This window comes from Pelophylax lessonae (genome assembly GCF_965119305.1).
Source record: "Pelophylax lessonae genome assembly, chromosome: 5".
Taxonomy (NCBI): Eukaryota; Metazoa; Chordata; class Amphibia; order Anura; family Ranidae; genus Pelophylax; species Pelophylax lessonae.
The window spans coordinates 47,331,175-47,357,563 of record NC_138772.1 but is presented as its reverse complement, the minus strand read 5'-3'; the positions used below and the strand labels follow the sequence as shown (position 1 = coordinate 47,357,563).

Sequence of the window (26,389 nt, the reverse complement as noted above, 5' to 3'; positions counted from 1 at the left end):
CGAAATGGTGGTCCTATCTGAAGCCTGACTGAGTGGGAGTCTGCATCTTGTCAATCAGGGTCTTGAAGGAACTAAAGGTAGAGGAAAGCTCATCTCTAGCTGAAGTGAGCATCTTGACAGGATACAGCTGGGTCATCTTTTACCAAGCGACAAACCACTTTACGCCATGAGGAGCTGAGGTTGGCCCGCAAACTGCAGATTTCCTCTTGGGTGGTTATGCCTGAACCTTGCCTGGAGCCTTGGCCTGCAATCAGAATACAAAAGAAGACCGAGTTTGAGAATAAGGCCACCCAGTTCTCCAAACACACCCAAGTGCAGGAGAGAGGAAAGTTGCTCCTTCACCAAACCCCACAAACCTTATGATGGAGGAGAAAAAGCTCCACAGGAAATGCAGGAGGGAGGAGTCCCCAGGCTTACCTTAGAGGTGCTGGTGCCAGAGCCTTCATCTGCTGCATGAGCAGTAGCTGCAGAGGAGTCCATCCTGCTCTTCTTTGTGTTCCACAGCCTCTGGTGGGTATCACAATCTACACCAGCCGGCAGCCGCCCAGCAATCTTCTGTTAGCGCCTTTTAATGAGACTGGAACCAACATCTTCTGGCGCCTGCTGAGGACGTCATCACGATCGGAAATTATGCTTCCTCTGAGCCAGCATGGAACGCAGGAGCTCCGCCCTACAGGCCGAAAATCGGCAAATGCACTCTCCTCCCCGCTGCTCAGCCAGGCACGCACCATTCCGGGATGTGTCCATCCATGTAAGGCGGACAGAGACCTTCCTTTCTGCTCCCTTGACATTACCAGTGGTCTTGGCCCTCCCCAGGCAATGAGAACAGGAGATAAGAAGCCATCACAAACACTGCAGGCATGAGGTATCGCAATGGGCAGGAGAAGGTTGTATAGGATTCTCTACCAAGTCTCCATAGGGCAGACCATGAGACCCAAAGAACCAGGTTCAAGGAACATGTAAACCCCCTGTCCGGAGGAAACGCTAATACTGTAAGGTGGAGGAATAGAGGACCTCCTTTTAATTTGTAGGGTTAACGTGTTTCCTGTCCTGATAGGAGAAGCCCTAGGTCTCTTGGGCTGTCCTGGAAGATGACAAACAAAAAAACAGAAGAAAAAAAGAGTAACAATTCTGAAAAAACAATATCTTTTACTGCTATAAAACCCAATCAATAAAATAAAAAATCAAGTTTTTTTTATCATTTTAAGCCAATATGCATTCTGCCACATATTTATGGTAAAAAAATCCTAATAAGTGTATATTGATTGGTTTGCGCAAAAGTTCTTGTGTCTACAAACTAGGAGATAGATTTATGGCAATTTGTTTTTTTTTTGTTTTTGTTTTTTTTTTTTACTAGGAATGGCAAAAATCAGCGATTTTTAGTGGGACTGCGACATTGTGGGGGATAGATCACACTTTTGAGGGGCCCAGTGACATTACCACAGTAAATCAGTGCTAAAAATATGCACTGTTACTATACTAATAAAACTGGCAGGGAAGGGGTTAACATCAGGGGCGATAAAAGGGTTAAGTATGCCCCTGTGTGGGAGATGGACTCACTAGATGAACACAGAGACCTGTGTTCCTGAATAGCAGGAACACAGGATCCCTGTGTTCATCTGAGAGAGAACGGCGGTCTGCCTTGTTTACATAGAGACTGAACAGCGGTCTGCCTATGTGGAGCGATCGCGGGTGGCTGGCAGACATCGTGTCCGCCAGACGCGTTGATTGGATCCCCCTCTGGGAAATCAGCACGCACGCCGCCGAATGCTATTGCACGAAAGAACATACAGGTACGTTGTTTCGCACAATAGAGCCAACCTGCCGCAGGAAAACTACGGCGGCCGGTGAGCAAGTGGTTAACATTTGAATGGAAGAACAAAGAAAACTACAAAATATTCCTAAAACCTAAGACGCCCCCAACGTCTATGTACTCTCCACCTTGAAATCATTTGCTAACCTTGGCCATGTGCCCATATTTCTCAGCAAACAAGACCGTACAGGTAGCTAAACAAAAGCCATGTGCTGTTCATGTGATTCTCAGCTCTGCAGGCCATGAGCTTCAATGCAAAATATACCCATAGAACAAGTTACACAGAGGCCACGCTTTGTAACCTGCAGCAGGAGGCATGAACCCATAAAGTTCTTCACCTTCATTAGGTTACATCCGAAAGCACATATGAAAATGTAAAAAAAATAAATAAAATGGAGGTGATCGGTCCTAAACCAAACAGAATGATTCTGATCCATTTTTCCATAGCATTTATTCATGTTTTCTCAGTGAAGAACCCCTGGGAAAATTCTGACCAATTAGCCTAATTTTCTTATTTGGTCACATGGCTGTCATGTCAATGCTTATAGAGAACCTGTAAGTTTATAAATGTAAAAGCAGCATTAAAGGAGGTACACCCCCCCCCCCCCCCAGGACTATCATCCTAATCCTGGCTACGCTGACCTCTACCATGGCATCATTGAATACTATAACTGGGTGCTGTCAATAAAGCAGTAGGTGCATTACTTACTCAATATGTTTGTAAAGATATCAGGCAGGGTATACCATCTAGAAAAACAACGAACCAACCGCGCTAGGTCACACTACAACTTAATAATAAACATGAAATACTGTATAAATCAGGGGTGTCCAAACTATGGCCCTCCAGCTGTTCAGGAACTACAATTCCCATCATGCCTCGTTATGTCTGTAAATGTCAGATTTACAATGCCTTATGGGACGTGTAGTTCCACAAAAGCTGGAGGGCCGTGGTTTGGACACCCTTGGTATAAATGAATAGATAAAGGCTGCCAGTACAAAGGTAAATAGAACCACAAAAGATAAAGAAGAAAAGTACAGCACCAACATCGAAACATTTTGTGTAAAAAAAAAAAAAAATCCAATCAAGGTCAGTTTGTAAATCTCACAAAATAAGATGATATGATGAATCCCAAAAGGCAGAGAACCGAAAAGTCCAACACCAAAATAGGACCAAAGAAGAGGAAAGGACCACCGTGTGCACAAGATAAGGGGGGTCCGCTTACCGGAACATTCTGACCATCAATTAACCGGTTGCCGACCGCCGCACGACTATATACTGCGGCGGTCAGCCCCGGCCAGGCAGAGTGACGTAGGGGTACGTCACTCGCCTGTCACTGACTTGTGAGCCAATTGCGGGCGGGCGCGTGCCCGCCCCGGCTCGTTCACTGACAAGTCAGTGCGTGTGACCGGCGGGACCGATCGTCCGCCGGTCACTCACGATCGCTCCGATGAAGGGAGAAAGGCAGGCGGCTAATGTAAACCAGCCGCCTGTCAGTTCTCCCTGGTGTAAAAATGAAGATCAGACGGTTCTACTATGTAGGACCGTTGATCTCTGTTTTTACACAAATAACCATGTCCCTTTACAGTTAGAATCACACCCCTAGGACACACTTAACCCCTCCCTCTCCAATACAGTTAACCCCTTCCCCGCCAGTGTCATTTTTGCAGTAACAGTGCATATGTATAGCACTGATTATTGCAGTAATATCACTGGTAACCCTAAAAGTGTCAAAAATGTCAGTCAAGGGTCCGATCTGTCCGCCGCAGTACCGCAAAAAAAAAAAAAAAATTGCAGATCGCCGCCATTACGCATTAAAAAAAAAAAAAAAGACAAAAATCTTTCCCTTTGTTAGTAAACGCGATAACTTTTGTGCAAACCAATCAAAATACGCTTTTTGCAATTTTTTTTACCAAACATATGTAGCATAAAACAAATTGGCCGAAAATGTTAAAAAATGTTAAAAAATTTTGATTTTTACATTTTTTTGGGGGAATTTCATATAAAAAAAAAAAGTGAAAAATATTGTTATTTTTGCAAAATTGACGCTCTTTTTTTGTTTATAGCGCATGATAAAAAAAAAAAAAAAAAAAATCGCACAGGTGATCAAATAGCACCAAAAGAAAGCTCTGTTTGTGGGAAAAAGAGGACATCAAATTCATTTAGGTACAGCGTCGCACGACCGCGCAATTGTGCGTTAATGTCACGCAGTAAAAAAAAAAAAAAAAAAAAAAAAAAAAAAAAAAAATCGCAAAAAACCCCCTGGTCAGGAAGGGGGTAAAATCTACCGGGGATTAAGTGGTTAAGAATGGTCAAAACGAGCGTGGATTCAAAGATATTCCAAGGCACAGGTAATACACCAAACATCGGTAGCGATCACTTTCACCAAACCTTCACTGGATGTTCAACTCATTACACCATATACCAGATCCAGTTTGTAGCTCTCTCTGCAATGTTGTCTGAGTCCCAGGGCAGAATCCCTGCCCTGGGACTCAGTTGAGTATAGCATAGCAGTTGAGTATACCATCTCAACTGAGTCCTTTGCTTAAACTGGCCGCAGATGGTGAGATTTTCTATCCTGCAACTACAGATTCCAGAAAATAAAAATCGCTTAAATTCCCTCATCACAGTCCGTGTTGAAGGGGAATCCCTCCTGCGGAGGTATTGTGTTTTCTTGAGGGGGGGGTTGTACCAAACTTGATCGTTCAACTTGGGTATAAATCAGCCTGCCCATACATGAATTTGAATCTCGGCCAGTCCCTGCTAAACTGGCCAAGATTCGAAGCGTCTATGGCAGGACTTAACAGTGTGACCACAAGGAAAGGGCCAGGAGATCCCTTACCACTACGCACAAAGGCCCCTTGGTAACTACGTAGAGGAAAGCTGGCCATAGTTTGATTGAAAATCATCATCAGGTTCTGTTGGAACAGGACAGTTGGAAAACGTTCATTTGAGCACTGGCTGCAGTACTGATCAGGTATTCTGACAGCGGGTGGTATTTAATCCCCACTGAGTTTATTTTTTGCGCTAAAAAAAAAAAAAAAAAAAAAAAGCATTTTTCTTTGTTTCCGTTATAACATTTTGCAAATTAGTAATTTTTCTTCATGAATGTTGCCCAAAAATTATACTGCTACATATATCTTTGGTAAAAATACCCCAAATCAGTGTATATTATTTAGTGTTTGTGAAGGTTATAAAGTCTACAAGCTATGGTGTCAATAACGGAAAATAGATCACACCTGATGTACTAAAGACTTATTTCTTGAGACACCAACAAGCCAGGAAAGTACAAATATCCCCAAAATGATGCCTTTTTGGAAAAGACATTTCAAGGTATTTAGTAAAAGGCATGGCGAGTTGATTCAAGTTGGTGCCGGTTTGTTGACAAAGTGATAGCATCGTCATTGGACGGAGCGGTCGCATGGTAAAGAGCCGCTGCCATTCGCCCTTTACCCCAATCCATGATACGCTGGGTCCCCGCTGAAAGAGAAGAACGGTCAGCTGTTGTAAATACAGCTGACCGTTCTCTCTGAAATGATCACAGAGCGCCTGTGATCCTTCTATATAGGATTTTTCGTTAAAGTAACAATGCCAAATCACAAAAAATGGCCTGGTCATTAAGGGGGCAAATCCTTCCGGTCCAGAAGTGGTTAATAACATGTGACAAAGTGTAACCGCCTCTTAAAAAGCTGCAAGACCAATGCTGTATAAGAGTACCAGTTACAACCACAACATTGGACGGTATAATATGAGTTTGTCCAATAGAGCCAATAGTGCGGAGAATGCCTTTATTATACTACATGGGGAGTGACTTTGTGGAGAAATTCCCTGTCTCATTGCAAAAATAAAGAGAATATTTAGGCCTCTTGCACAGGATACTCCTGTTTGAGCATCTCCTTTTTCAGCCGTAATTTTTGTTTCATTGAAAAGCGCGCATTTGCTTAAATTTGTGCCTCTGAATATGCAATTTTTTCAGATCAACAGTATGATCGTGTGCGTTCATTTGATCGTATTTGCGTGCAAATGCGCGCATTAAGCGTAAATTACTGTCCAAAAATGCTGATTTTTCTATTTTGTTCTTACTTAAGAATATGCAGCGCTCATTTACACGCCTGTGTGCATAGGCACATTAGAATGAATGAGCTGTATTTTAGCTGTACTGAGAATTTTTAAAGCGGTTGTAAACCCGAAAATGAAAAGAAAAAAAAAAAAAAAAAAAAAAACCTGCAAGACAAAGCCATAATGAGCTAGTATGCATCACTTACCTTAGAACGAAGCCCCGACACGGACCCCCGGACATCGCTGCGGGCGCCGCCATGATCCCTCGGCGTCTCTTCCGGGTTTGGCGGCTCCGGGGCTGCGATTGGCCGGAGCCGCGATGACGTCACTCCCGCGCATGCGCGCAGGCGTGAGCGGCTGCATGCACTGCAAATATCTCCTAAACCGTGTCGGTTTAGGAGGCATTAATTATACCTACAGGTAAGCCTTATTATAGGCTTACCTGCAGGTAAAAGTGTCAAAAAGAGGGATACTACCGCTTTAAGCTGCAGTGTGCAAGGGGCCTTAGGGCTCTTTCACACGGTCCGCCTCCGTTGGCGGATCCGTGCTGCTCAGCGGGGATCGATCCGCGATCCCGCTGAGCCAGCGGATGACAGCTCCGTCTCCGCTTGCAGTGCGGAGAGGGAGGTGTCTCAGCCCCCGTTGCTCTCTATGGGGGATCGGATGAGAGCGGACCGCCTGTCTGCTCTCATCCGATCCCTGAAAAGATGGAAAAATAGGGTTTCCATCCGTCCAGATTTCACGGACGGGATCGGATACGGATGGCAGCGGGTGTCAGAGGACATGTCTCCCTTGACACCCGCTGCCCCATAGAGCTGCATGGAGGATCCGATCAGATCCGCCTAAAAAACTGACAGGCGGATCTGATCGGATCGCCCGTGTGAAAGAGCCCTTAAAAACTTTCTTTTGCCTTCCCGTATTTCACAACTTTATGAATATTGGCCTTCCAGACAAACAACGCACCGGTATATGTCATTAGGTACGATGTGGCTTTGACTGGCTTGTTCTTGCTGTCCTTATAAGACTCCCAGTCAAAGCAGAAATACAGTAAAATACAGGACCTTTAATAAAAAGACCTGTCTAGTCTTCCCAGAATATAGATAACCCAATTAACACTCCCAGAGCTTAGAAATGTCATTTAGCTGTCTATCTTCTACATCTATTCCGTGTTTACAATTCACTATATCGCTCCAAAACGAAAGCAGGCCTTCTCCATAATGACATAATTTGTCAACATGTTTAAATAAACGCATAGCAATAAATAAAATGCCTACTGTGAGCACTGTCTGCTTTAATCAGCAGAAGTTCATAAATAAGTAAACTTGCCAGAAATAACAAACAGCAGCACTCATATACAAAGACAGGCACATCGAATTACACAATCATTTAACCTGCTGCGTAATTGTGCAATGGACACAAACCAGAGCCTTACTGGGATCTGTTACACGGCAATAATTTCAGACAAATTCTGATTATCCTGATATAACATAATCACAATCTGAAGGAAGTGGACTGTCGTTCAGACAGCTGAAGAGTGGGATGGAAGTCAGTAGCCCTGACAGACTTAGGAAAAGCAGGGTCACTTAGCGGCTTATCTGCTTAATCTCAAAGTCAGCGGCCAGAAGTCATAAATGAAGCTGATTTGAGGTATAGGTAAACAAAATTATCTGACTGACGGGCAATGCAGCCTCAGACAGACATGGAAATAGCTACACCTGTCTCTGCCTATACAAGTCAACACAAAAAAAAATAAAAATACACAAAATTATATGGATGTAGAGTTAGTAAAAGTGGTTTTCCTCATGTGTTGCGGGTGATAAAACCGTGTCATTTTTATGTAACAATAGACAGTATTTATGTGCATTCGTCAACAAAAGAAAAAAAAAAAAAAAAAGTGAATCATAAATGCACAGAATTTTGCTGATATACTGATCAAGCACACACATTACACACAGGGGGATTATAATGTCCACTGCTGTATTTCCTAGATTTCCATCAGTTTAACCACTTTAGCTCTGGCCAATACTGACATGTCTCCCACTATATTACCAAAAGTATTGGGACGCCTGCCTTTACACACATGAACTTTAATGGCATCCCAGTCTTAGTCCGTAGGGTCCAATATTGAGTTGGCCCACCCTTTGCAGCTATAACAGCTTCAACTCTTCTGGGAAGGCTGTCCACAAGGTTTAGGAGTGTGTCTATGGGAATGTTTCCCCATTCTTCCAGAAGCGCATTTGTGAGCTCAGGCACTGATGTGGATGAGAAGACCCGGCTGGCAGTCTCTACTCGAATTTATCCCAAAGGCAGGGCTTGCCAAATCCCAGGTACAAGATCACAATTGCAACTAGAAATTGCGTCCTGGTGCCTGGGCTTTAGGCAGCCCATTCACTATTGACACCATATCAGGCGTGATCATAGCTTGCCAGAATGCGACGCACAGCAATCACTGGGAATCTCCAGTCAAGTCCCTCCTCTTTCTAGTCTTTTTTTTTTTTTTTTCCTCCTTTCTCACAGGCAAGGCCCACCCACGTATTAAAAGCACTGGCTGAATGGACTGCTGGCTTCTCGCCTGTGATTGGCCTCAGTGGCTGTCAATCATGCAAGGCATCAGGTGGCTGGGCTACCCTCATCTCTCGCTTTTGGCTTGGCAGGCTGTTGCTGGTCCAGAGGGCGGTGGGGGCTCAGAGCCCTGTCTGTGGCTGACCTCAATCCTTGCCGGTGGTGTTGGGTCTTCCCGGGCCTGTTACGTGGTGCTGTTTGAGAGGCCCCATCCCAGGAAAGGGTGTGCCCAGTGTTGCTTGGTTTCGGCTCCATTTAGTGTTCCCCTCATTTCCACTCGCCTGACCCCTTCCTCCCCCTTAGGCTCCTTAATGGTGTAAGGGTCAAAAGAGATGCCAGTTCTGGGCTACTGTCAGAGCTCCGCTCCATCCTCCTCCATGCTACTTTAGTTCCTGCTGGACCCCGTGTGTACATGTCCTTCCTGGGAGCCTGGCCTGTAGCTGGTCCCAGACTAGAGGAGGAGGTTGTGGAATAGAAGGGTCAGGCTGTGATTTACTTGCTCAATCCTGGGTCAGAGCAGGCAGCAGCAGTGGATGGAGTTCTGGTGATTTAGGGCACTGTGGTGTTCCCCCCCCCCCCCCCACTTTGAGACCAACGGTTGGTCTCTAATGGCACTTTTCCACTGCAAGTACCGGCTCGGCTCTACTCGGCCCTGCTTGGCCCGGTTTGCTTTTCCACTGCTGATACCGCATGGTACAGTGTTGGAACGGTTCGGTACGGTACGGTTTGCTTTTCCACTAAAGTAGTACTAAAGTTAAGTGGGTGGGATAACAACGGGGTGGGTGGGATTCTCTGACCAATCAGTGGCAAGTAGTGACTGCATGCAAAGGATTGTGGGATATGGTACCAGTTATGGTACCTGTTGGAACCACAATTGAGGTGGCACTGTTTTTTCAGAGCCGTACCGTGCCGTACCATTCGGTTCCATGCAGTGGAAAAGCGCCGTCGTACAATACCGAACCGTTCCTACACCGTACCATGCGGTACCAGCAGTGGAAAAGCACAAAAGCGTGCCGAACCGTTCAGTTCCATGCAGTGGAAAACCGCCATAAAAGGGGGGTTGCTTATATAAAGTGTTCCCAAACAAAATGTTAAAAATCAAACACAACTTCCCTCTTATAATTATACTAACTGCTGCCTGCTTGCCCACGGTACATTTACCGCGAGCAGGTGGCACGAGCAGGCTGGGTAACGTGCATGTACATCATCCAGCCTGTTCCAAGTTAGGGGCACATGTGGGTGCTCCGTGCAGTCCTGCGCTGATACTGGCTACAGCTATAGTTGCCACCTCATCCCTTTAAACCCAAACACATAATAAATTACACATGTTCTGTGGCTGATTAAGGTGGTAATTAAACTTACATAGTGCCTTATCCGCATTAAATTAGCCTCAGAACCTGTGGAGTTAATGTGTTCAGGTTTAAAGGAATGAGGTGGCAACCCGAGCTACAGCAGGATTTTGTCAACAGGTCCTGACCAATGATTTATGGCTGAGACCTGCTGATTGACTGTAGCCAATCACAACACAGAATTCTGTGTTTACAAACACACAGGGCTCTGTACAGAGGACAGCGATCTTTCCAAGTTAAAAAAAAAAAAAAAACTGGCTCCTAGATTTAAAGCAAATTTGTCAAGCCCTGCCCAAAGGTGTCCATCGGACTGAGGTCAGGACTCTGTGCAGGCCAGTCAAGTTCCTCCAACCTAAAGTCATCCATGTCTTTATGGACCTTGCTTTGTGCACTCGTCCGAATCATTTAGTGGAGGGGGGGATTATGGTGTGGAGTTGGACTTGGCCCTTTCGTTCCAGAGAAGGGAACTCTTAAAAGTGGTTGTAAAGTCAGAAGGTTTTTTATTTTAATGCATTAAAGAGGAAGTAAACCCTCCTCTACAACTTGTACCTATAGGTAAGCCTATGATAAGGCTTACCTATAGGTACTGTAAATATCTCCTAAACATGTACCGTTTAGGAGATATTTACCTTACATGTCGCCAGTGACGTCACTGGCGCATGCGCTCTGAAGGAACGGCCGATCGTGCCGTTCCTTCAGAGCCCCGTGCCGTGACTGTCGGCTCTAGCGCGCGTGCGCGGGAGTGACGTCACCGCGGCTCCGGCCAATCAGATGGCCGGATGCCGCGATCCCGGAAGACGGGCGACTAGACATGTCGCCCGTCATAGAGGTGAGTGAGCGGCACGGCGGGGGCTCGTTCTGAGGTAAGTATTGCATAATGAGCTAATATGCGATGCATACTAGCTGATTATGTCTTTCTTTTGCAGGGTGTAAAAAAAAAAAAAAAAAACTCAAACGAGTTTACAACCTCTTTAAGATAAAAAGCCTTCTATGTGCAGCAGCCACCCTAACACTTCCCTGAGGTCCATCTAGATCCAACAATGTTGCAGGAGTTTCAGAGAGAACACATTGCTGGAAGTGGCAGCAGAGGATATCTACTGTGTGTGGAAGGATCCTCACTCTCATTTGTGGATAATCCTGACACCCATCCTTGCTGTGTGATCCATTGGGAATCTTGAGGAGGTTATGAGGCCAACCACCCTGACGGCATGATCAAAGGCCCTAGCTGGGCATTAGATGCAAGTGTGTTTGACCCTCTGATAGGGGGTCCATACCATCCGGTAAGCGTGCAATTTATCAGGTGGAGGTTGCACTCCTTTGTGGTGATTGGATATCCCAACACTGGAGGAACTCTTTCTACAACATTTGTTTCACAGGTGTTTTGGTAATTATTTTTGTTTATCTACAGGGATTGATTATTCTGCCTTTGGGACTATCACATTACTGGGAGTAATTTTTAATGTCCTAATCTTTTTGAATATAACACTAGTTATGTGGGTGTCTAGCGCAGCTCTTTACATTACTGATGTTGCAAGAGTGTCTCAGCTGCCCAGGACTCCCCTCCTTATTGGCTGAGACATCAGTGCGGCGCCACTGGCTCCCGCTGCTGTCAGTCAATGAGAAGAGAAAGGGGCGGAGTAAGGCCACGGCTTCATGTGTGAATAGAAACTGGGAGCTGTGGCTCAGCTCGTGTGCCCTGCTTGCTGTGGGGGCACTCAACAGGAGAGAGGGTCCTGGAGCACCGAAGAGGGACCCAGGAAGAGGAGGATTGGGGCTGCTCTGTGCAAAACCATTACACAGAGCTGGTAAGTAGAACATGTTTGTAAAGTCTTGTGTTTTAGTTAAAAATAACAATCACTTTAAGGTGTCAGCATACCAAGACATTTTGGGCAATTTCATACTCCCAACTTTGTGGGAATAGTTAGGGGATGGCCCCTTCCTGTTCCAACATGACTCCACACCAGTGCACAAAGCAAGGTCCGTAAAGACATGGATGAGTGAGTTTGGGGTGCAGGAACTTGACTGGCCTGCACAGAGTCCTGACCTCAACCCAAACATTTTTGGAAAGAATTAGAGCGGAGACTGTGAGCCAGGCCTTCTCGTCCAACATCAGTGCCTGACTTCACAAATGCGCTTCTGAAAGAATGGCCAAACATTCCCATAGACACACTCCTAAACCTTGTGGACAGCCTTCCCAGAAGAGTTGAAGCTGTTATAGCTGTAAAGGGAGGGACAACTCAATATTGAACCCTACGGACTAAGACTTGGATGTCACTGAAGTTCATGTGCGTGCAAAGGCAGGTGTCCCAATACTTTTGGTAATATAGTGTATGTGAGACATGTCATCATTGGCCAGAGGTAAAGTGTATATGTTAAAAAAAAATACATTTCTTTGCTAGAAAATTAATTCGAACCAACCATATATTTTTTTTTAAGCAGAGGCCCTAGAGAATAAAGTGGTGGGTGCTGGAATTTTTTTGGTCCTTTGCAAAGTGGTTTTTGAAACGCAAGTTTTTGGGGAAATAATACACTTTAAATTCGAATGCACAAAAACACAGCATAATACCCAATTGTTAAGTAAAATATAAAAAAGGACGTTATGTTGAGTAAATAGATACCGAACATGTCACGCGTTAAAATTGCGTATGTTCATAGAACGGTGAAAACTACGGTACTTATCTCCATAGGCAACACTTTATCAGCCTTTTACAGGTTACCAGTTTAGAGTTGCACAGGAAGTCGGGTGCTAGAATTATTGCTCTCACTTTAGGATTTGTGGCAATACCTCACATTTGGTGCGAATACCATCTAGATATGCGTGCATGACCTACATACGTCTTTGACTTTGTGCACGAGCACGGGGAACAAGGCACTTTAACGTTTTTTTTTTTTTTTATTTACTATCAGAAGGGATGAACAACAACATTCCTTGTGCCAGGTCCTCTTTATGGAGAGATCTGGGGTCTATTAGACTCCAGATCTATCCTCTGCCCTCCAAAGCTTCAGATCAAACCAAGATGCAGCAATGACCGAGATATCACCCTTGCAATCCAGCAATGTACCGGTACGTCACTTCTCCCAACCTTTTTTCAGTCAAGGCACCCTTTAAAAGTCTGCACAATTTCAGGGCACACCAGTCTAAAATGTAAAAAGCCAAATTAATAGCCTAACACCCAACATTAGAGAAGACTTATTCCTCCACATTTACAAACTGGTACTAGCTAGTATTCTAGTGATTCTCTTCTCCCTCAGTTTCTCTCCATCTGTCTGCTAATGTGACCCCAGTGCTGATGGACATGCGGCAAATAAGGGCACTGTGCCGACGCCCAACATCGTCCATATCAACCGATGACATCATTGGTTGTTAGGATGCCAGTGGCTGGCCCGCATGGTGCCCAAGGTTGTAATACTGCACAATAAATACCTGTGGCTTTGTGTAACCAGGAATTAGGCTTTATCCACTTGCTGGCCTGGTGATAACTTTTGGGCCATTTGTGGCGATTTTTAAGCATGTCGTCAAGGTACCCGTTTTGAAAAAAACTGACAACTATTAGGCCCCTTAGGCTGGGTTCACACTTGCCACAACCACATTCCCATGCCAAAAGGTATTAATCCTACCTCGGCCACGAAGCAAAGCATTGCGGCATGTGTACACCCCCAGCCACTGTCTGTACGGAGATGTACACACGCCACGATGTACAGGGAGTGGGAAAAATGCAGCATAACCGCAGCCTTCTACCCCCCACCCCAACCAACCACTAGTGTAAATGAGCTCTTAAAAGGAAGGGAGCAAATTTAAAGCAACCACTATGCAAGTGGCAAGACTGGGTGCAAGTCAACTCCTGGCTAAAAGTTTTGAAGACAGACATTCTCCACAAAGTAGAACTTGAAATAAAATGCAAGGTGTGCCTAAAATGACCCCACACACACTCTCCAACCAGATCTTAACCCTCTACCCCCAACACCAATATAAACAGCCAGTTTTTTGTTTGTTTAAAGTGGTTCTAAAGGCTATACATTAGGGTAAAAAACCTTCTGGGTACAGCTCCCCCCCCCCAGCCCCCCTTATACTTACCTTAGCCCCATCTTGATCCAGTTATGTGCATGAGAGCAGTGGTTCTCCCGGCTCCTCTCCTTTTTGGCTTACACAGCAGCAGGTGCAATGAGCAGAGAACGGGGTCGAATTGCGTGCTGTATGTGAATGGACAATGCCCAGTCACAGAAGCACGGCTGGTGTTGCACGAGGCTTGCTACTGGGGACACTTGGCAGGGGGGAGAAGCCAGGACATGCCAGTGGGAGACCCAAAAAGAAGAGGATCAAAACCATTACACAGAGCAGGTACATTTTGGGGAATACAGAGAGGCTGAACTCTCTTCCAAAAGACTGGAGACTCTTTCAAGACTCTTTCCAGTTTTCTGCATTTTGCCGGAATCTTCCCGCAAGGACAGTGAAGTTATGCCCAGTGATGCGAGTATAAATAAAAATATTTTTTTATACAGGTACAATTCACACCGGCTATCAATAGGCGATTTATAAAGGGGGAGGGGCCCAAGCAACTTGAGCAAACTTTGTGATATACTGTAAGGCCCCCTTTAGGCTCACAGCACACATAATTTTGATACAATCACCTTTAGATCTTCCAGAACAGAATGTAATATGAATACTTACCTACATTATCCAATCAAGCGCCATCCAATCAGACAGGACCTCGCACTACATACATGTTTTTAGATTTAATGGATTGCAACGTGTGTGGTGAGTTGTAAAAAGAGACCTTCACCACCCAGAGCCACCGTTCCTCCCAGCATTAAACCCCCAAATAGTATAAAGAAATGCAACTAATTTTTTTTCTACTTTAGCAAGCCCCATCCCCCCGAACGCCATTCTTGCCAAGATGAGAATGACACGTCCCGCACTTACAGCCCCCTAGAATATCAAGATCGCATATCCCAGAAGGCTTCAGAAACAGAGAGGTTTATAAGTAGAGCCCCCCCCCCCCATCAAGGTTTGCCTGCCTGAACCCGGAAGAGGCAGCCGGCAAAGGAGGACCAAGATGGAGGCACAGGCCCCGGGCTGTCACACCCGAGCAGCGGATTGCAGAGGGGCAAAGATGGATTTGTTGGGCAGGGGGCAGGCTTGTGTGTGAGGAAGAGGAGGGACTAGTTGTTAACCACTTGCCGACTGCCTAACGCCGATCTACGTCGGCAGTCAGCCCCTCACAGGCAAAGTGACGTAGGGCTACGTCACTAGCTTGTGAGGGTCTAGGGAGCGAGCGCGCGCCCCCGGAGGCGCGCTCCCGCTCCCGCGTGGTCACGGACCCCCCCCGCGCGTGTGACCGGCGGACCCGATGTCCGCCGGTCACTCGGCGATCGGCGGGGGAGAGGGAGAATGTCAGGCAGCTTGTGTAAACAAGCTGCCTGTCATTCTCCTTGCTGTTAGGATACTGATCACTCGGATCTAGTATGTAGATCCGTTGATCAGTGTCCATACAGCTCAAGCCCCAGCCAATCACAGTAGAAAGCACGCCCCTAGGGATACACACAGCCCCTCCCTCCCAAATAAAGTTAACCCCTTCACTACCAGTGTATTTTTACAGTAACAGTGCATATATATAGCACTGATTACTGTAGAAATGTCACTGGTAACCCCAAAAGTGTCAAAAATGTCAGTCAAGGGTCCGATCTGTCCGCCCCAATGTCGCAGTACCGCAAAAAAAAAAAAATCGCAGATCGCCGCCATTACACGTTAAAAAAAAAAAACAAAAATGACAGAAATCTTTCCCTTTGTTAGTAAACGCGATAACTTTTGCGCAAACCAATCAAAATACGCTTTTTGCGATTTTTTTTACCAAACATAGGTAGCATAAAACAAATTGGCCGAAAAAGTAAAAAAATTTTGATTTTTAAATTTTTTTTTTGGGGAATTTCATATAAAAAAAATGTGAAAAATATTGCTATTTTTGCAAAATTGACGCTCTTTTTTTGTTTATAGCGCGTGATCAAAAAATCGCACAGGTGATCAAATACCACCAAAAGAAAGCTCTGTTTGTGGGAAAAAAAGGACGCCAAATTCGTTTAGGTACAGCGTCGCACGACTGCGCAATTGTCCGTTAAAGTCACGCAGTGCCGAATCGCAAAATACCCCCTGGTCGGAATGGGGGTAAAATCTTCCGGGGCTTAAGTGGTTAAAGCTAAAGTTAGGTATGGCAATTTTTACATAGTGTACCAGCTTGGACCAACGTATGCATGTGTGTGCGTGTCACACCTGGGGAATACCCCAAGAAGCTGGAGATCATAGGTAATGCTACTCTCCAGTGATCTCCACTAGCACCTGGGTCCCGTGCCAAGCAGCTGGCCTACTGCTTAGTGAGCATGGGCTGTTGCTCGTTCCGCACGGATAGCATTCAGATAACACTTTATATTTTCCTAGGACATCACTGCCCCGTCTCCTTGTCTCGTCCAATCAGAAAAAGCTTTGCATTCATTGAGAACGTAAAAGACTCTAAATGGCAGCAATGCTGAGCAAGCATCTTCCTGTGGTCACAAAGCAGCAGGGCAGCTGCTTGGCACAAGACTCAAAAGCTAGCGGAGAATTGGAGTAGTGGTGCTTACTACAGGGATTTACAGCTTCCTGGGGTATCTCACAGGTATGACAAACACACATGCGCACGTTGGTCCAAGTTGACATGCCTAACTTCAGCTTTACCAACTAGTCTCCTCACATACTCGTCTGCCCCTTGCCCAACAAATTTATCTTTATCCCTCTGCAATCCGCTGATCAGGTGTGACAGCTGGGGTCCCCTGCCTCCATCTTGGTCCCCATTTTCTGGCTGCTTCTTCCAGGTTCAGCTTCCACAGGTATGGCACATAAATATTTACACTGAGCCAAGCTGCAATAATGTACCTATGAAAAATTGCCATATCTAAACTTCAGTTTTGGGACTCTGAAGTTGGACTCATTAACTAGTGTACCACAATCACCTGCGAGGTGCTTCTATAGGGGTCCCATTCACTTTACGTGGTAGTAAACACTGCTGGGATACTTATAATAAAGCTTATTTGTAGGTCAAATAAATAATAATCTCCTAAAACATGCAGTGTTTAGATTTTTTACTGATCAACAGCTAGGAGATATTCTACTGAACCACAGTCGGTGACGTCACCAATACATGTGCTCTGAAGGAAGGGCAATCCTGTACCATTCCTTCAGAGCTCTGCGCTGCGGACATTCGCAAGAGTGACGTCACAGCGGCTCGGCCTGCGTACCCGGAAGAAAGACCAGGTGAAGATAGAAGCCTCTGCAGCAGTGACAGTGCACCACTGGAGAGCTTTGTTTTAAGTTTAGTCTCACATAATGTGCTAGTATTCGATGGATACTAGCACATTATGTCTTTACCTTGCATAGTGGGTTTGTTTTTTTTATTTGTCCACGTTTACAACCACTTTAAATAGATAGCATTTGGCGTGCACTAAGGCCCCCGAAAGTGACGGTGGTATCATTCCTGTCGCGGCCACAAACCAAAGTTCACCCCCGGCACACAACACAAAGCAGCTCAGCATGGAAGACGGGTCCCAGCACCCATTCTGAATGAGCCGTTAAAGTGGTTCTAAAGGCAGAACATTTTTTTCCTTAAAGCGGAGTTCCGGGCAGAGAATCGTTTTTTTTTTAACATACCCCCGGGACAGTCAGGGCTAGCACATTCCACAATGGCTAGCCTCTGATCTGTCCCGGTTCGCACTTACCTTTTAGAAGAAATACTTACTTAGAAGTTTTCTTCCACAGCGTTTCCATCTCGGTTGTGGGCAGCTGAAGCCGGCGCGGTCCTCTTCTCCGTCTTCTTCCACGTCTTCGTGTCCCAGAATGCGCTGCACCGGCCCCTCTCGTCACTTCCGGTGCGGCGCCGCATTCCTAAACAGCTTCTGGGCATGCCCAGAAGCTGTTTAGCAGGGGAATGCGGTGTCGCCCGGAAATGACGAGCGGGGCCGGTGCGGCGCATTGATTCCTGGGAGCTATGACGTTCAGCTCCCAGGAATCATAGCGAGACAGGAAGTGACGGGGTGAGCCGCGGCTCCGAGGGAGGAAGCTGTCATAGGTGAGTATTTACGATCGTCAATTACAAGGTGAGTTTTTAAAAAAAAAAAATCTAACTATCCAATTCCTTTTCAGGTTAGGCTGAACTAGCGGACGGGCACAAAAAAAAAATATCGTTTTTGTGCCCGGAACTCCGCTTTAAAGATGAACATGAAACATGAGCAAGGCATATCCCTCTATAACGTGTACTTGTCTCAATCCAGAGCACTAAGGGGGAGATTTACTAAAACTGGAGAGTGCAAAATCTGGTGCAGCTCTGAACAGAAACCAATCAGCTTCCAGGTTTTATTGTCAAAGCTTAACTGAACAATCTGAGGTTAGAAGCTAAATGGCTACCATGTGCAGCTGCACCAGATTCTGAATGCTCCAGTTTTAGTAAATCTCCCCCAAATGCAGGCCATACATGGGTCGAATTCTAAAAAAATGTTTTAAAAAATCTGAAATTTTGTGCGTTTTGTGATCCAATGATGCCAATATGGATTTCGTAATTCGACCAACCAAGCCTTCAATTTCACCTCATGTTGCTACAGAAGATAATTTTCTTGGCCGGGAATCTTCTTTGAGAATTTTCTTTTCTTGAGCATTTCTTTTTCGATTATATTTCTCGCATGATTTCCCATCATTGATTAGAAAATTGTAAGTTTTTCAACATCCCAATCACTCAAATTTGATGGTCGCACGAAAACCAGCCATTGCTGCAGCCCACTAATGGTGCGAAATGCAATTTTGAAAATTGTAAAATTCAACCCATGTATGGCGGGCCTTCATGTCATTTCTGTCTGCTGCCTTGTTCCTCTATCAGCATGAATCAATTCTGACAAGTTTTCCTGACACCACGAGAACAAAGGTGAAAGTAAGGTGAAAAAAGTGAAAGGAGCTCCAGCACAGAGCATTTGATTGACAGCCTCAGCTCTGTGTCAAACGGTGAGGGGGGGGGGGGGGGGGAAATGTCCCTTCCATCCAATCAGCTCTCCACACTGAGCGCTGCAGAGTGTAACTTCTGCTCTCTGCCCACCGTTTTCTGACAGCTCAGACAAGCTTTATCAAATCTCAAGACTGAAATTAAACAAGTACAACTTATGTAAGGGGATTTGTTTCATCTCCGAGTATCACCTGAGGCCAGTCGCTGCACTGGGTATATGAGAGGGTATAACCACTTTATTGCATCGCCTGCATTAAGGTAAAAAACGTTACAGCGAAAATATCACCCCCCTCCCCCCACCTTACACGAAGGCTCGGTTCACACCGCCGTGACTTGGGATCCGACTTCTAAGACCCCAAATCATGTGACACGTGAAATCCCATGTTAGTCAATGAGAGCGGTCCTAATTGGCACTACTGAATTTGTTCCTGTACTATTTCAAGGCGACTTCTATCCGACATGTGCCCATAGACTTTAATGTAAGTCACCTCCAAGTGGGATCCTCATTAATATTGGTGTGATTTGGATCCGACGTTACAGGAAGATTACCCAGGCATTCCCTGAAGTTGCAGCAGTGTGAACTTAGACTAATGGGCCATACATACTATAAGATTTTCTATGAGCCTATGAGTAGCAGCCCCTCTTAGCCCAGCGATTTCCACCATTGCCTTGGCCGTCCAGGACTCTCCCTCCAGATTGGCTGAGACACAGCAGTAGCGCCATTGGCACCCGCTGCTGTCAAACTCAGTAAAGCTAATCAGGAGAGAGAGGGGCCAAACCGCAGCTCCATGTCTGAATAGATACACTGATCTGCAGCTCAGGTGCCCCCATAGCAAGCCGCTTGCTGTGGGGGCACTTAACAGGAGGGAGAAGCCAGGAGCTCCAGCCAGGGACCCGAGAAGAGGAGGATTGGGGCTTCTCTGTGCAAAACCAACTGCAAAATAGGAGGTTAAGGCCCCTTTCACACTTGTGCGACTTCAAAGTCATGCGATTTTGATGCGAGTTTAACTGGGCTTATAATGTCTTTTAATCAAACCGCAACAAAATCATGCCAAAAGTAGTGCAGGGACTACTTTGAAGTGGGTGCGACTTCAAGTCGCCCAGATATGAATGGGGCTCATTGGAAATAATGGAAAACGACTTGCCATGCGATTTTGCAGTCCCAAATCGCATGACAAGTCGCACAAGCGTGAAAGTGGCCTAAAAAACGATACTTTACAATCACTTCAAGGCTAAGTTCACATGTGGGCGTAGCGGATCACGGGCAGAATCACCGCGATTCTGAAGGCGATCCGGAATCATTGCAAATCGCGGGACGCCTGTGCGATGCCCGTGATTTGCAATGCCACCCCAAACGCTGTGCGATGTTGCCGCGATTTCCGCCTGCCAATTCACGGTAATATCGCGCAAAAAGAATTGCGGGACGCATGACGCCCAAAAAAGGTACAGGAGCTTCTTTTGTGCGTCATGCGTCCCGCGATTCCGTTTGCGCGATGTTACAGCGATTCGGCAGGCGGAAATCACGGCAACATCGCACAGCGTTTGGGGTGCCATTGCAAATCACGGGCAACGAACAGGCGTCCCGCGATTTGCAATGATTCCAGATCGCGGGCAGAATCGCAGTGATTCTGCCCGTGATCCGCTATGCCCACATGTGAATGGAGCCTAAGGCTGCATTCACATGTCAGCTTATAATCGCGGGCAGAACCGCCGCGGTTCCGCCCGCGATTCGGAGATTTATTGCAAATCGGCGTCCCGCGATTTGCAATAAATCTCCGAATCGCGGGCGGAACCGCGGCGGTTCTGCCCGCGATTATAAGCTGACATGTGAATGCAGCCTTAAGCAGAAGTTCGTTCTCTCAATCAACATTGACTATTTATAATCCTTACGCTGCCAGCATTAGTAAATAGATATGATTTTACTTATTTTAACATTTCTTCTGTTACTTCTTAGGCTCCATGTACACGGGACGCTGGAAATGGCCGTTTAGGAGCAGTTGGGCGTTTTTTTCAGAAGCCCCTGAACCCATCTACATTTTATCTTATCTGTCCATGTACACCAGGTCGTTTACAGTCATTTGCAGGCAGTTGCGTTCAGGGACTTTTTTTAGAATGCAATTATTTGCGTTCGAACGTGTGTTTCCCGGCGTTTCAAACGCACAAACGCGTCCGAACGCGATGACCCGCGTTTAGCGTTCTTCCATTTTAAAGGGGAATAATTTTTTTGACCTCTAGGAACGCTTCTAAACGCAAACGCTGCTAAACGCCCGCTAAACGCGGGTACAAACGCAACCGAACGGACGTTTCAAACGTCATAAAAATTCCAGCATTCAAAGGGACTTTTAACAACGTCCCGTGTACATGGAGCCTTAGTTTCCATGCCCAGGCAAATGATGTCATACATCCCAGAAGTCTTGAGGAGGGGAGGGTTCTGAGCTCAGCCAATGCCTGAGGTAAGGGCAGAGAGATTCCAGGAAGTAAATGCTACATGAGTCATCTGCCCTTTCTCAACATGGTCACTGCCAGGAAAACCAGGGCGTGTTTTTCGAAATGAATTTTCAGCAAAGTAAAGCATGGATGTGGATGGATGAGGGGGGGGGGTTTGTTTAGAATATTAACAATTAATAAATAGTATCTTTGTTTGTGGGGCTCAGATGCAGTGCAGTTCCACTTTAAGCACAAATCATGGCAAAATGCATGTAAGTGTAGATTTGATGAACTCCCATTGAAGTCTATGGGACCACAAAACGCACCATGTTGCACGGATCTCAACCAGAACCATAGAGAATAATGCGATTTCCAATGCTGTGTGATGACAGATGCGAGAGAAATCACATTAGTGTAAACTAAGGTTGTATTTACTAATGTGTAGAGAGAATCCCTCACAGGACACTTTATTCTGTGAGTAGAAAAACATCTCCAGCATCAATGTTTACCTGGGCCTGTCCATGGTTACTATGGTGAGGTAATGGAAGCCAATGGGTTGCCATAGGCAACCATCTTCTCTCCCTGCAGATCCCCTCCCCCAAGGCCTGTGCCCTTCACCCTCACACAGCCATTAGATCAGATTGGCCTCCAGTCTACTCCCTCACCACCCCCCTCATCCCCTGTGACCCCATTACTAAGGTGACCCCCACACACAAGGACAGGCCTGGGGGTCACCATCCCAGCCAGGTGATAAAATGTCCTGTCAGTGTTATCTATGAATTGTTCCCGGCTTTATGTCTTCCTCTTCACACCCTACAAGCCCCTCAGAGCCTTCCCCAGCCCCTGTCCCCTGCACTGTGCACATACCTTGGCAGCCATGCTGTACAGAACTCACACACTTTCCTTCACAGACACTTCCACCACACGTGACGCCAGCCCCGCCCCCAACACCACAACGGCGCTCGCTGGTTGGCCGAGGCGGGCGTCCCGCCTCTCCAGGCTGTCACGTGACCTCGCGTCCTTCGCCCGGTGTGTAGAGGAGAAGTGTGGAGGGAGGGAGCGGTGACGTCACGCACCTGTCTGTGTGATGTGTGAGGGGAAGAGTCTTATCTATAGACATACAATAATCTATATGAGTCTGTCTGCTGTGGTGAAATCCAGGTGCTCTGCGATAAGGAGCTATATATATATATATATATACACGTGACGTCACACAGGACATTCACTCACCATATGTCCTCCCTCTTCACTGAAATCACATCATCACACAGTTCCAAATCAGCAGTTGATATCAGACAAGTTTTTTCTTTTGTTGGATATTCAGGAGAAATTAAAGATTTGGACACCCAAAGATGAACACATTGGTTACAAACTGACGTTATCGCAATACTTCAAAATAAGTCATAAACTAAATCTCCTATTGGACCAATACGTTTACAGTTCACAATGTCATTGGTTGCTAGGACGCAGGTGCCCAGACCACACAGTGTCATTGGTTGCTGGGACGCAGGTGCCCAGACCACACAGTGTCATTGGTTGCTGGGACGCAGGAGGCCAGACCACACAGTGTCATTGGTTGCTGGGACGCAGGTGCCCAGACCACACAGTGTCATTGGTTGCTGGGACGCAGGTGCCCAAACCACACAGTGTCATTGGTTGCTGGGACGCAGGTGGTCAGACCACACAGTGTTATTGGTTGCTGGGACGCAGGTGGCCAGACCACACAGTGTCATTGGTTGCTGGGACGCAGGAGGCCAGACCACACAGTGTCATTGGTTGCTGGGACGCAGGTGCCCAGACCACACAGTGTCATTGGTTGCTGGGACGCAGGTGCCCAAACCACACAGTGTCATTGGTTGCTGGGACGCAGGTGGTCAGACCACACAGTGTTATTGGTTGCTGGGACGCAGGTGGCCAGACCACACAGTGTCATTGGTTGCTGGGACGCAGGTGCCCAGACCACACAGTGTCATTGGTTGCTGGGACGCAGGTGGCCAGACCACACAGTGTCATTGGTTGCTGGGACGCAGGAGGCCAGACCACACAGTGTCATTGGTTGCTGGGACGCAGGTGGCCAGACCACACAGTGTCATTGGTTGCTGGGACACAGGTGGCCAGACCACACAGTGTCATTGGTTGCTGGGACGCAGGAGGCCAGACCACACAGTGTCATTGGTTGCTGGGACGCAGGTGGCCAGACCACACAGTGTCATTGGTTGCTGGGATGGAGGGTTTCCAGACCACACAGTGTCATTGGTTGCTGGGACACAGGTGACCAGACCACACAGTGTCATTGGTTGCTGGGACACAGGTGACCAGACCACACAGTGTCATTGGTTGCTGGGACGCAGGTGCCCAGACCGCACAGTGTCATTGGTTGCTGAGACACAGGTGCCCAGACCACACAGTGTTATTGGTTGCTGGGACACAGGTGCCCAGACGGCACAGTGTCATTGGTTGCTGGGACACAGGTGACCAGACCACACAGTGTTATTGGTTGCTGGGACGCAGGTGGCCAGACCACACAGTGTCATTGGTTGCTGGGACGCAGGAGGCCAGACCACACAGTGTCATTGGTTGCTGGGATACAGGTGGCCAGACCACACAGTGTTATTGGTTGCTGGGACGCAGGTGGCCAGACCACACAGTGTCATTGGTTGCTGAGACGCAGGAGGCCAGACCACACAGTGTCATTGGTTGCTGGGACGCAGGAGGCCAGACCACACAGTGTCATTGGTTGCTGAGACGCAGGTGGCCAGACCACACAGTGTCATTGGTTGCTGAGACGCAGGTGGCCAGACCACACAGTGTCATTGGTTGCTGGGACACAGGTGGCCAGACCACACAGTGTCATTGTTTGCTGGGACACAGGTGACCAGACCACACAGTGTCATTGGTTGCTGGGACGCAGGTGCCCAGACCGCACAGTGTCATTGGTTGCTGGGACGCAGGTGCCCAGACCACACAGTGTCATTGGTTGCTGGGACGCAGGTGGCCAGACCACACAGTGTCATTGGTTGCTGGGACGCAGGATTCCAGACCACACAGTGTCATTGGTTGCTGGGACGCAGGTGGCCAGACCACACAGTGTTATTGGTTGCTGGGACGCAGGTGGCCAGACCACACAGTGTCATTGGTTGCTGGGACGCAGGAGGCCAGACCACACAGTGTCATTGGTTGCTGGGACGCAGGTGGCCAGACCACACAGTGTCATTGTTTGCTGGGACACAGGTGACCAGACCACACAGTGTCATTGGTTGCTGGGACGCAGGTGCCCAGACCGCACAGTGTCATTGGTTGCTGGGACGCAGGTGCCCAGACCACACAGTGTCATTGGTTGCTGAGACGCAGGTGGCCAGACCACACAGTGTCATTGGTTGCTGGGACGCAAGAGGCCAGACCACACAGTGTCATTGGTTGCTGGGACACAGGTGGCCAGACCACACAGTGTTATTGGTTGCTGGGGCGCTGGTGCCCAGACCACACAGTGTCATTGGTTGCTGGGACGCAGGAGGCCAGACCACACAGTGTCATTGGTTGCTGGGACGCAGGAGGCCAGACCACACAGTGTCATTGGTTGCTGGGACGCAGGTGGCCAGACCACACAGTGTCATTGGTTGCTGAGACGCAGGTGGCCAGACCACACAGTGTCATTGGTTGCTGGGACGCAGGAGGCCAGACCACACAGTGTCATTGGTTGCTGGGACGCAGGTGGCCAGACCACACAGTGTCATTGGTTGCTGGGACACAGGTGACCAGACCACACAGTGTCATTGGTTGCTGCGACACAGGTGACCAGACCACACAGTGTCATTGGTTGCTGGGACGCAGGTGCCCAGACCGCACAGTGTCATTGGTTGCTGAGACACAGGTGCCCAGACCACACAGTGTCATTGGTTACTGGGACGCAGGTGCCCAGACCACACAGTGTCATTGGTTGCTGGGACGCAGGTGGCCAGACCACACAGTGTTATTGGTTGCTGGGACGCAGGTGACCAGACCACACAGTGTCATTGGTTGCTGGGACGCAGGTGGCCAGACCACACAGTGTTATTGGTTGCTGGGACACAGGTGACCAGACCACACAGTGTCATTGGTTGCTGGGACACAGGTGCCCAGACCGCACAGTGTCATTGGTTACTGGGACGCAGGTGCCCAGACCACACAGTGTTATTGGTTGCTGGGACACAGGTGACCAGACCACACAGTGTTATTGGTTGCTGGGACACAGGTGCCCAGACCGCACAGTGTCATTGGTTGCTGGGACACAGGTGACCAGACCACACAGTGTTATTGGTTGCTGGGACGCAGGTGGCCAGACCACACAGTGTCATTGGTTGCTGGGACGCAGGAGGCCAGACCACACAGTGTCATTGGTTGCTGGGATACAGGTGGCCAGACCACACAGTGTTATTGGTTGCTGGGACGCAGGTGGCCAGACCACACAGTGTCATTGGTTGCTGGGACGCAGGAGGCCAGACCACACAGTGTCATTGGTTGCTGAGACGCAGGAGGCCAGACCACACAGTGTCATTGGTTGCTGAGACGCAGGAGGCCAGACCACACAGTGTCATTGGTTGCTGGGACGCAGGAGGCCAGACCACACAGTGTCATTGGTTGCTGAGACGCAGGTGGCCAGACCACACAGTGTCATTGGTTGCTGAGACGCAGGTGGCCAGACCACACAGTGTCATTGGTTGCTGAGACGCAGGTGGCCAGACCACACAGTGTCATTGGTTGCTGGGACGCAGGAGGCCAGACCACACAGTGTCATTGGTTGCTGGGATGCAGGTGGCCAGACCACACAGTGTTATTGGTTGCTGGGGCGCTGGTGCCCAGACCACACAGTGTCATTGGTTGCTGGGACGCAGGAGGCCAGACCACACAGTGTCATTGGTTGCTGGGACGCAGGAGGCCAGACCACACAGTGTCATTGGTTGCTGGGACGCAGGTGGCCAGACCACACAGTGTCATTGGTTGCTGAGACGCAGGTGGCCAGACCACACAGTGTCATTGGTTGCTGGGACGCAGGAGGCCAGACCACACAGTGTCATTGGTTGCTGGGACGCAGGTGGCCAGACCACACAGTGTCATTGGTTGCTGGGACACAGGTGACCAGACCACACAGTGTCATTGGTTGCTGCGACACAGGTGACCAGACCACACA

The 26,389-nt window shown here is 47.7% G+C and overlaps 1 protein-coding gene across 1 annotated transcript in view; it reads right to left on the bottom strand.

The window, feature by feature from the left end:
- The window catches only part of SLC25A13 (solute carrier family 25 member 13), a 333,483-nt gene extending 311,312 nt beyond the window's left edge, over window positions 1-22,171 (bottom strand). Inside the window, exon 1 of the mRNA XM_082259081.1 lies at window positions 22,090-22,171. Coding sequence (XP_082115207.1) covers window positions 22,090-22,101 — 12 coding nt within the window. The 5' untranslated portion in view covers window positions 22,102-22,171. The remainder of the gene's footprint in view (window positions 1-22,089) is intronic.
- Window positions 22,172-26,389: the final 4,218 nt, after the last annotated feature.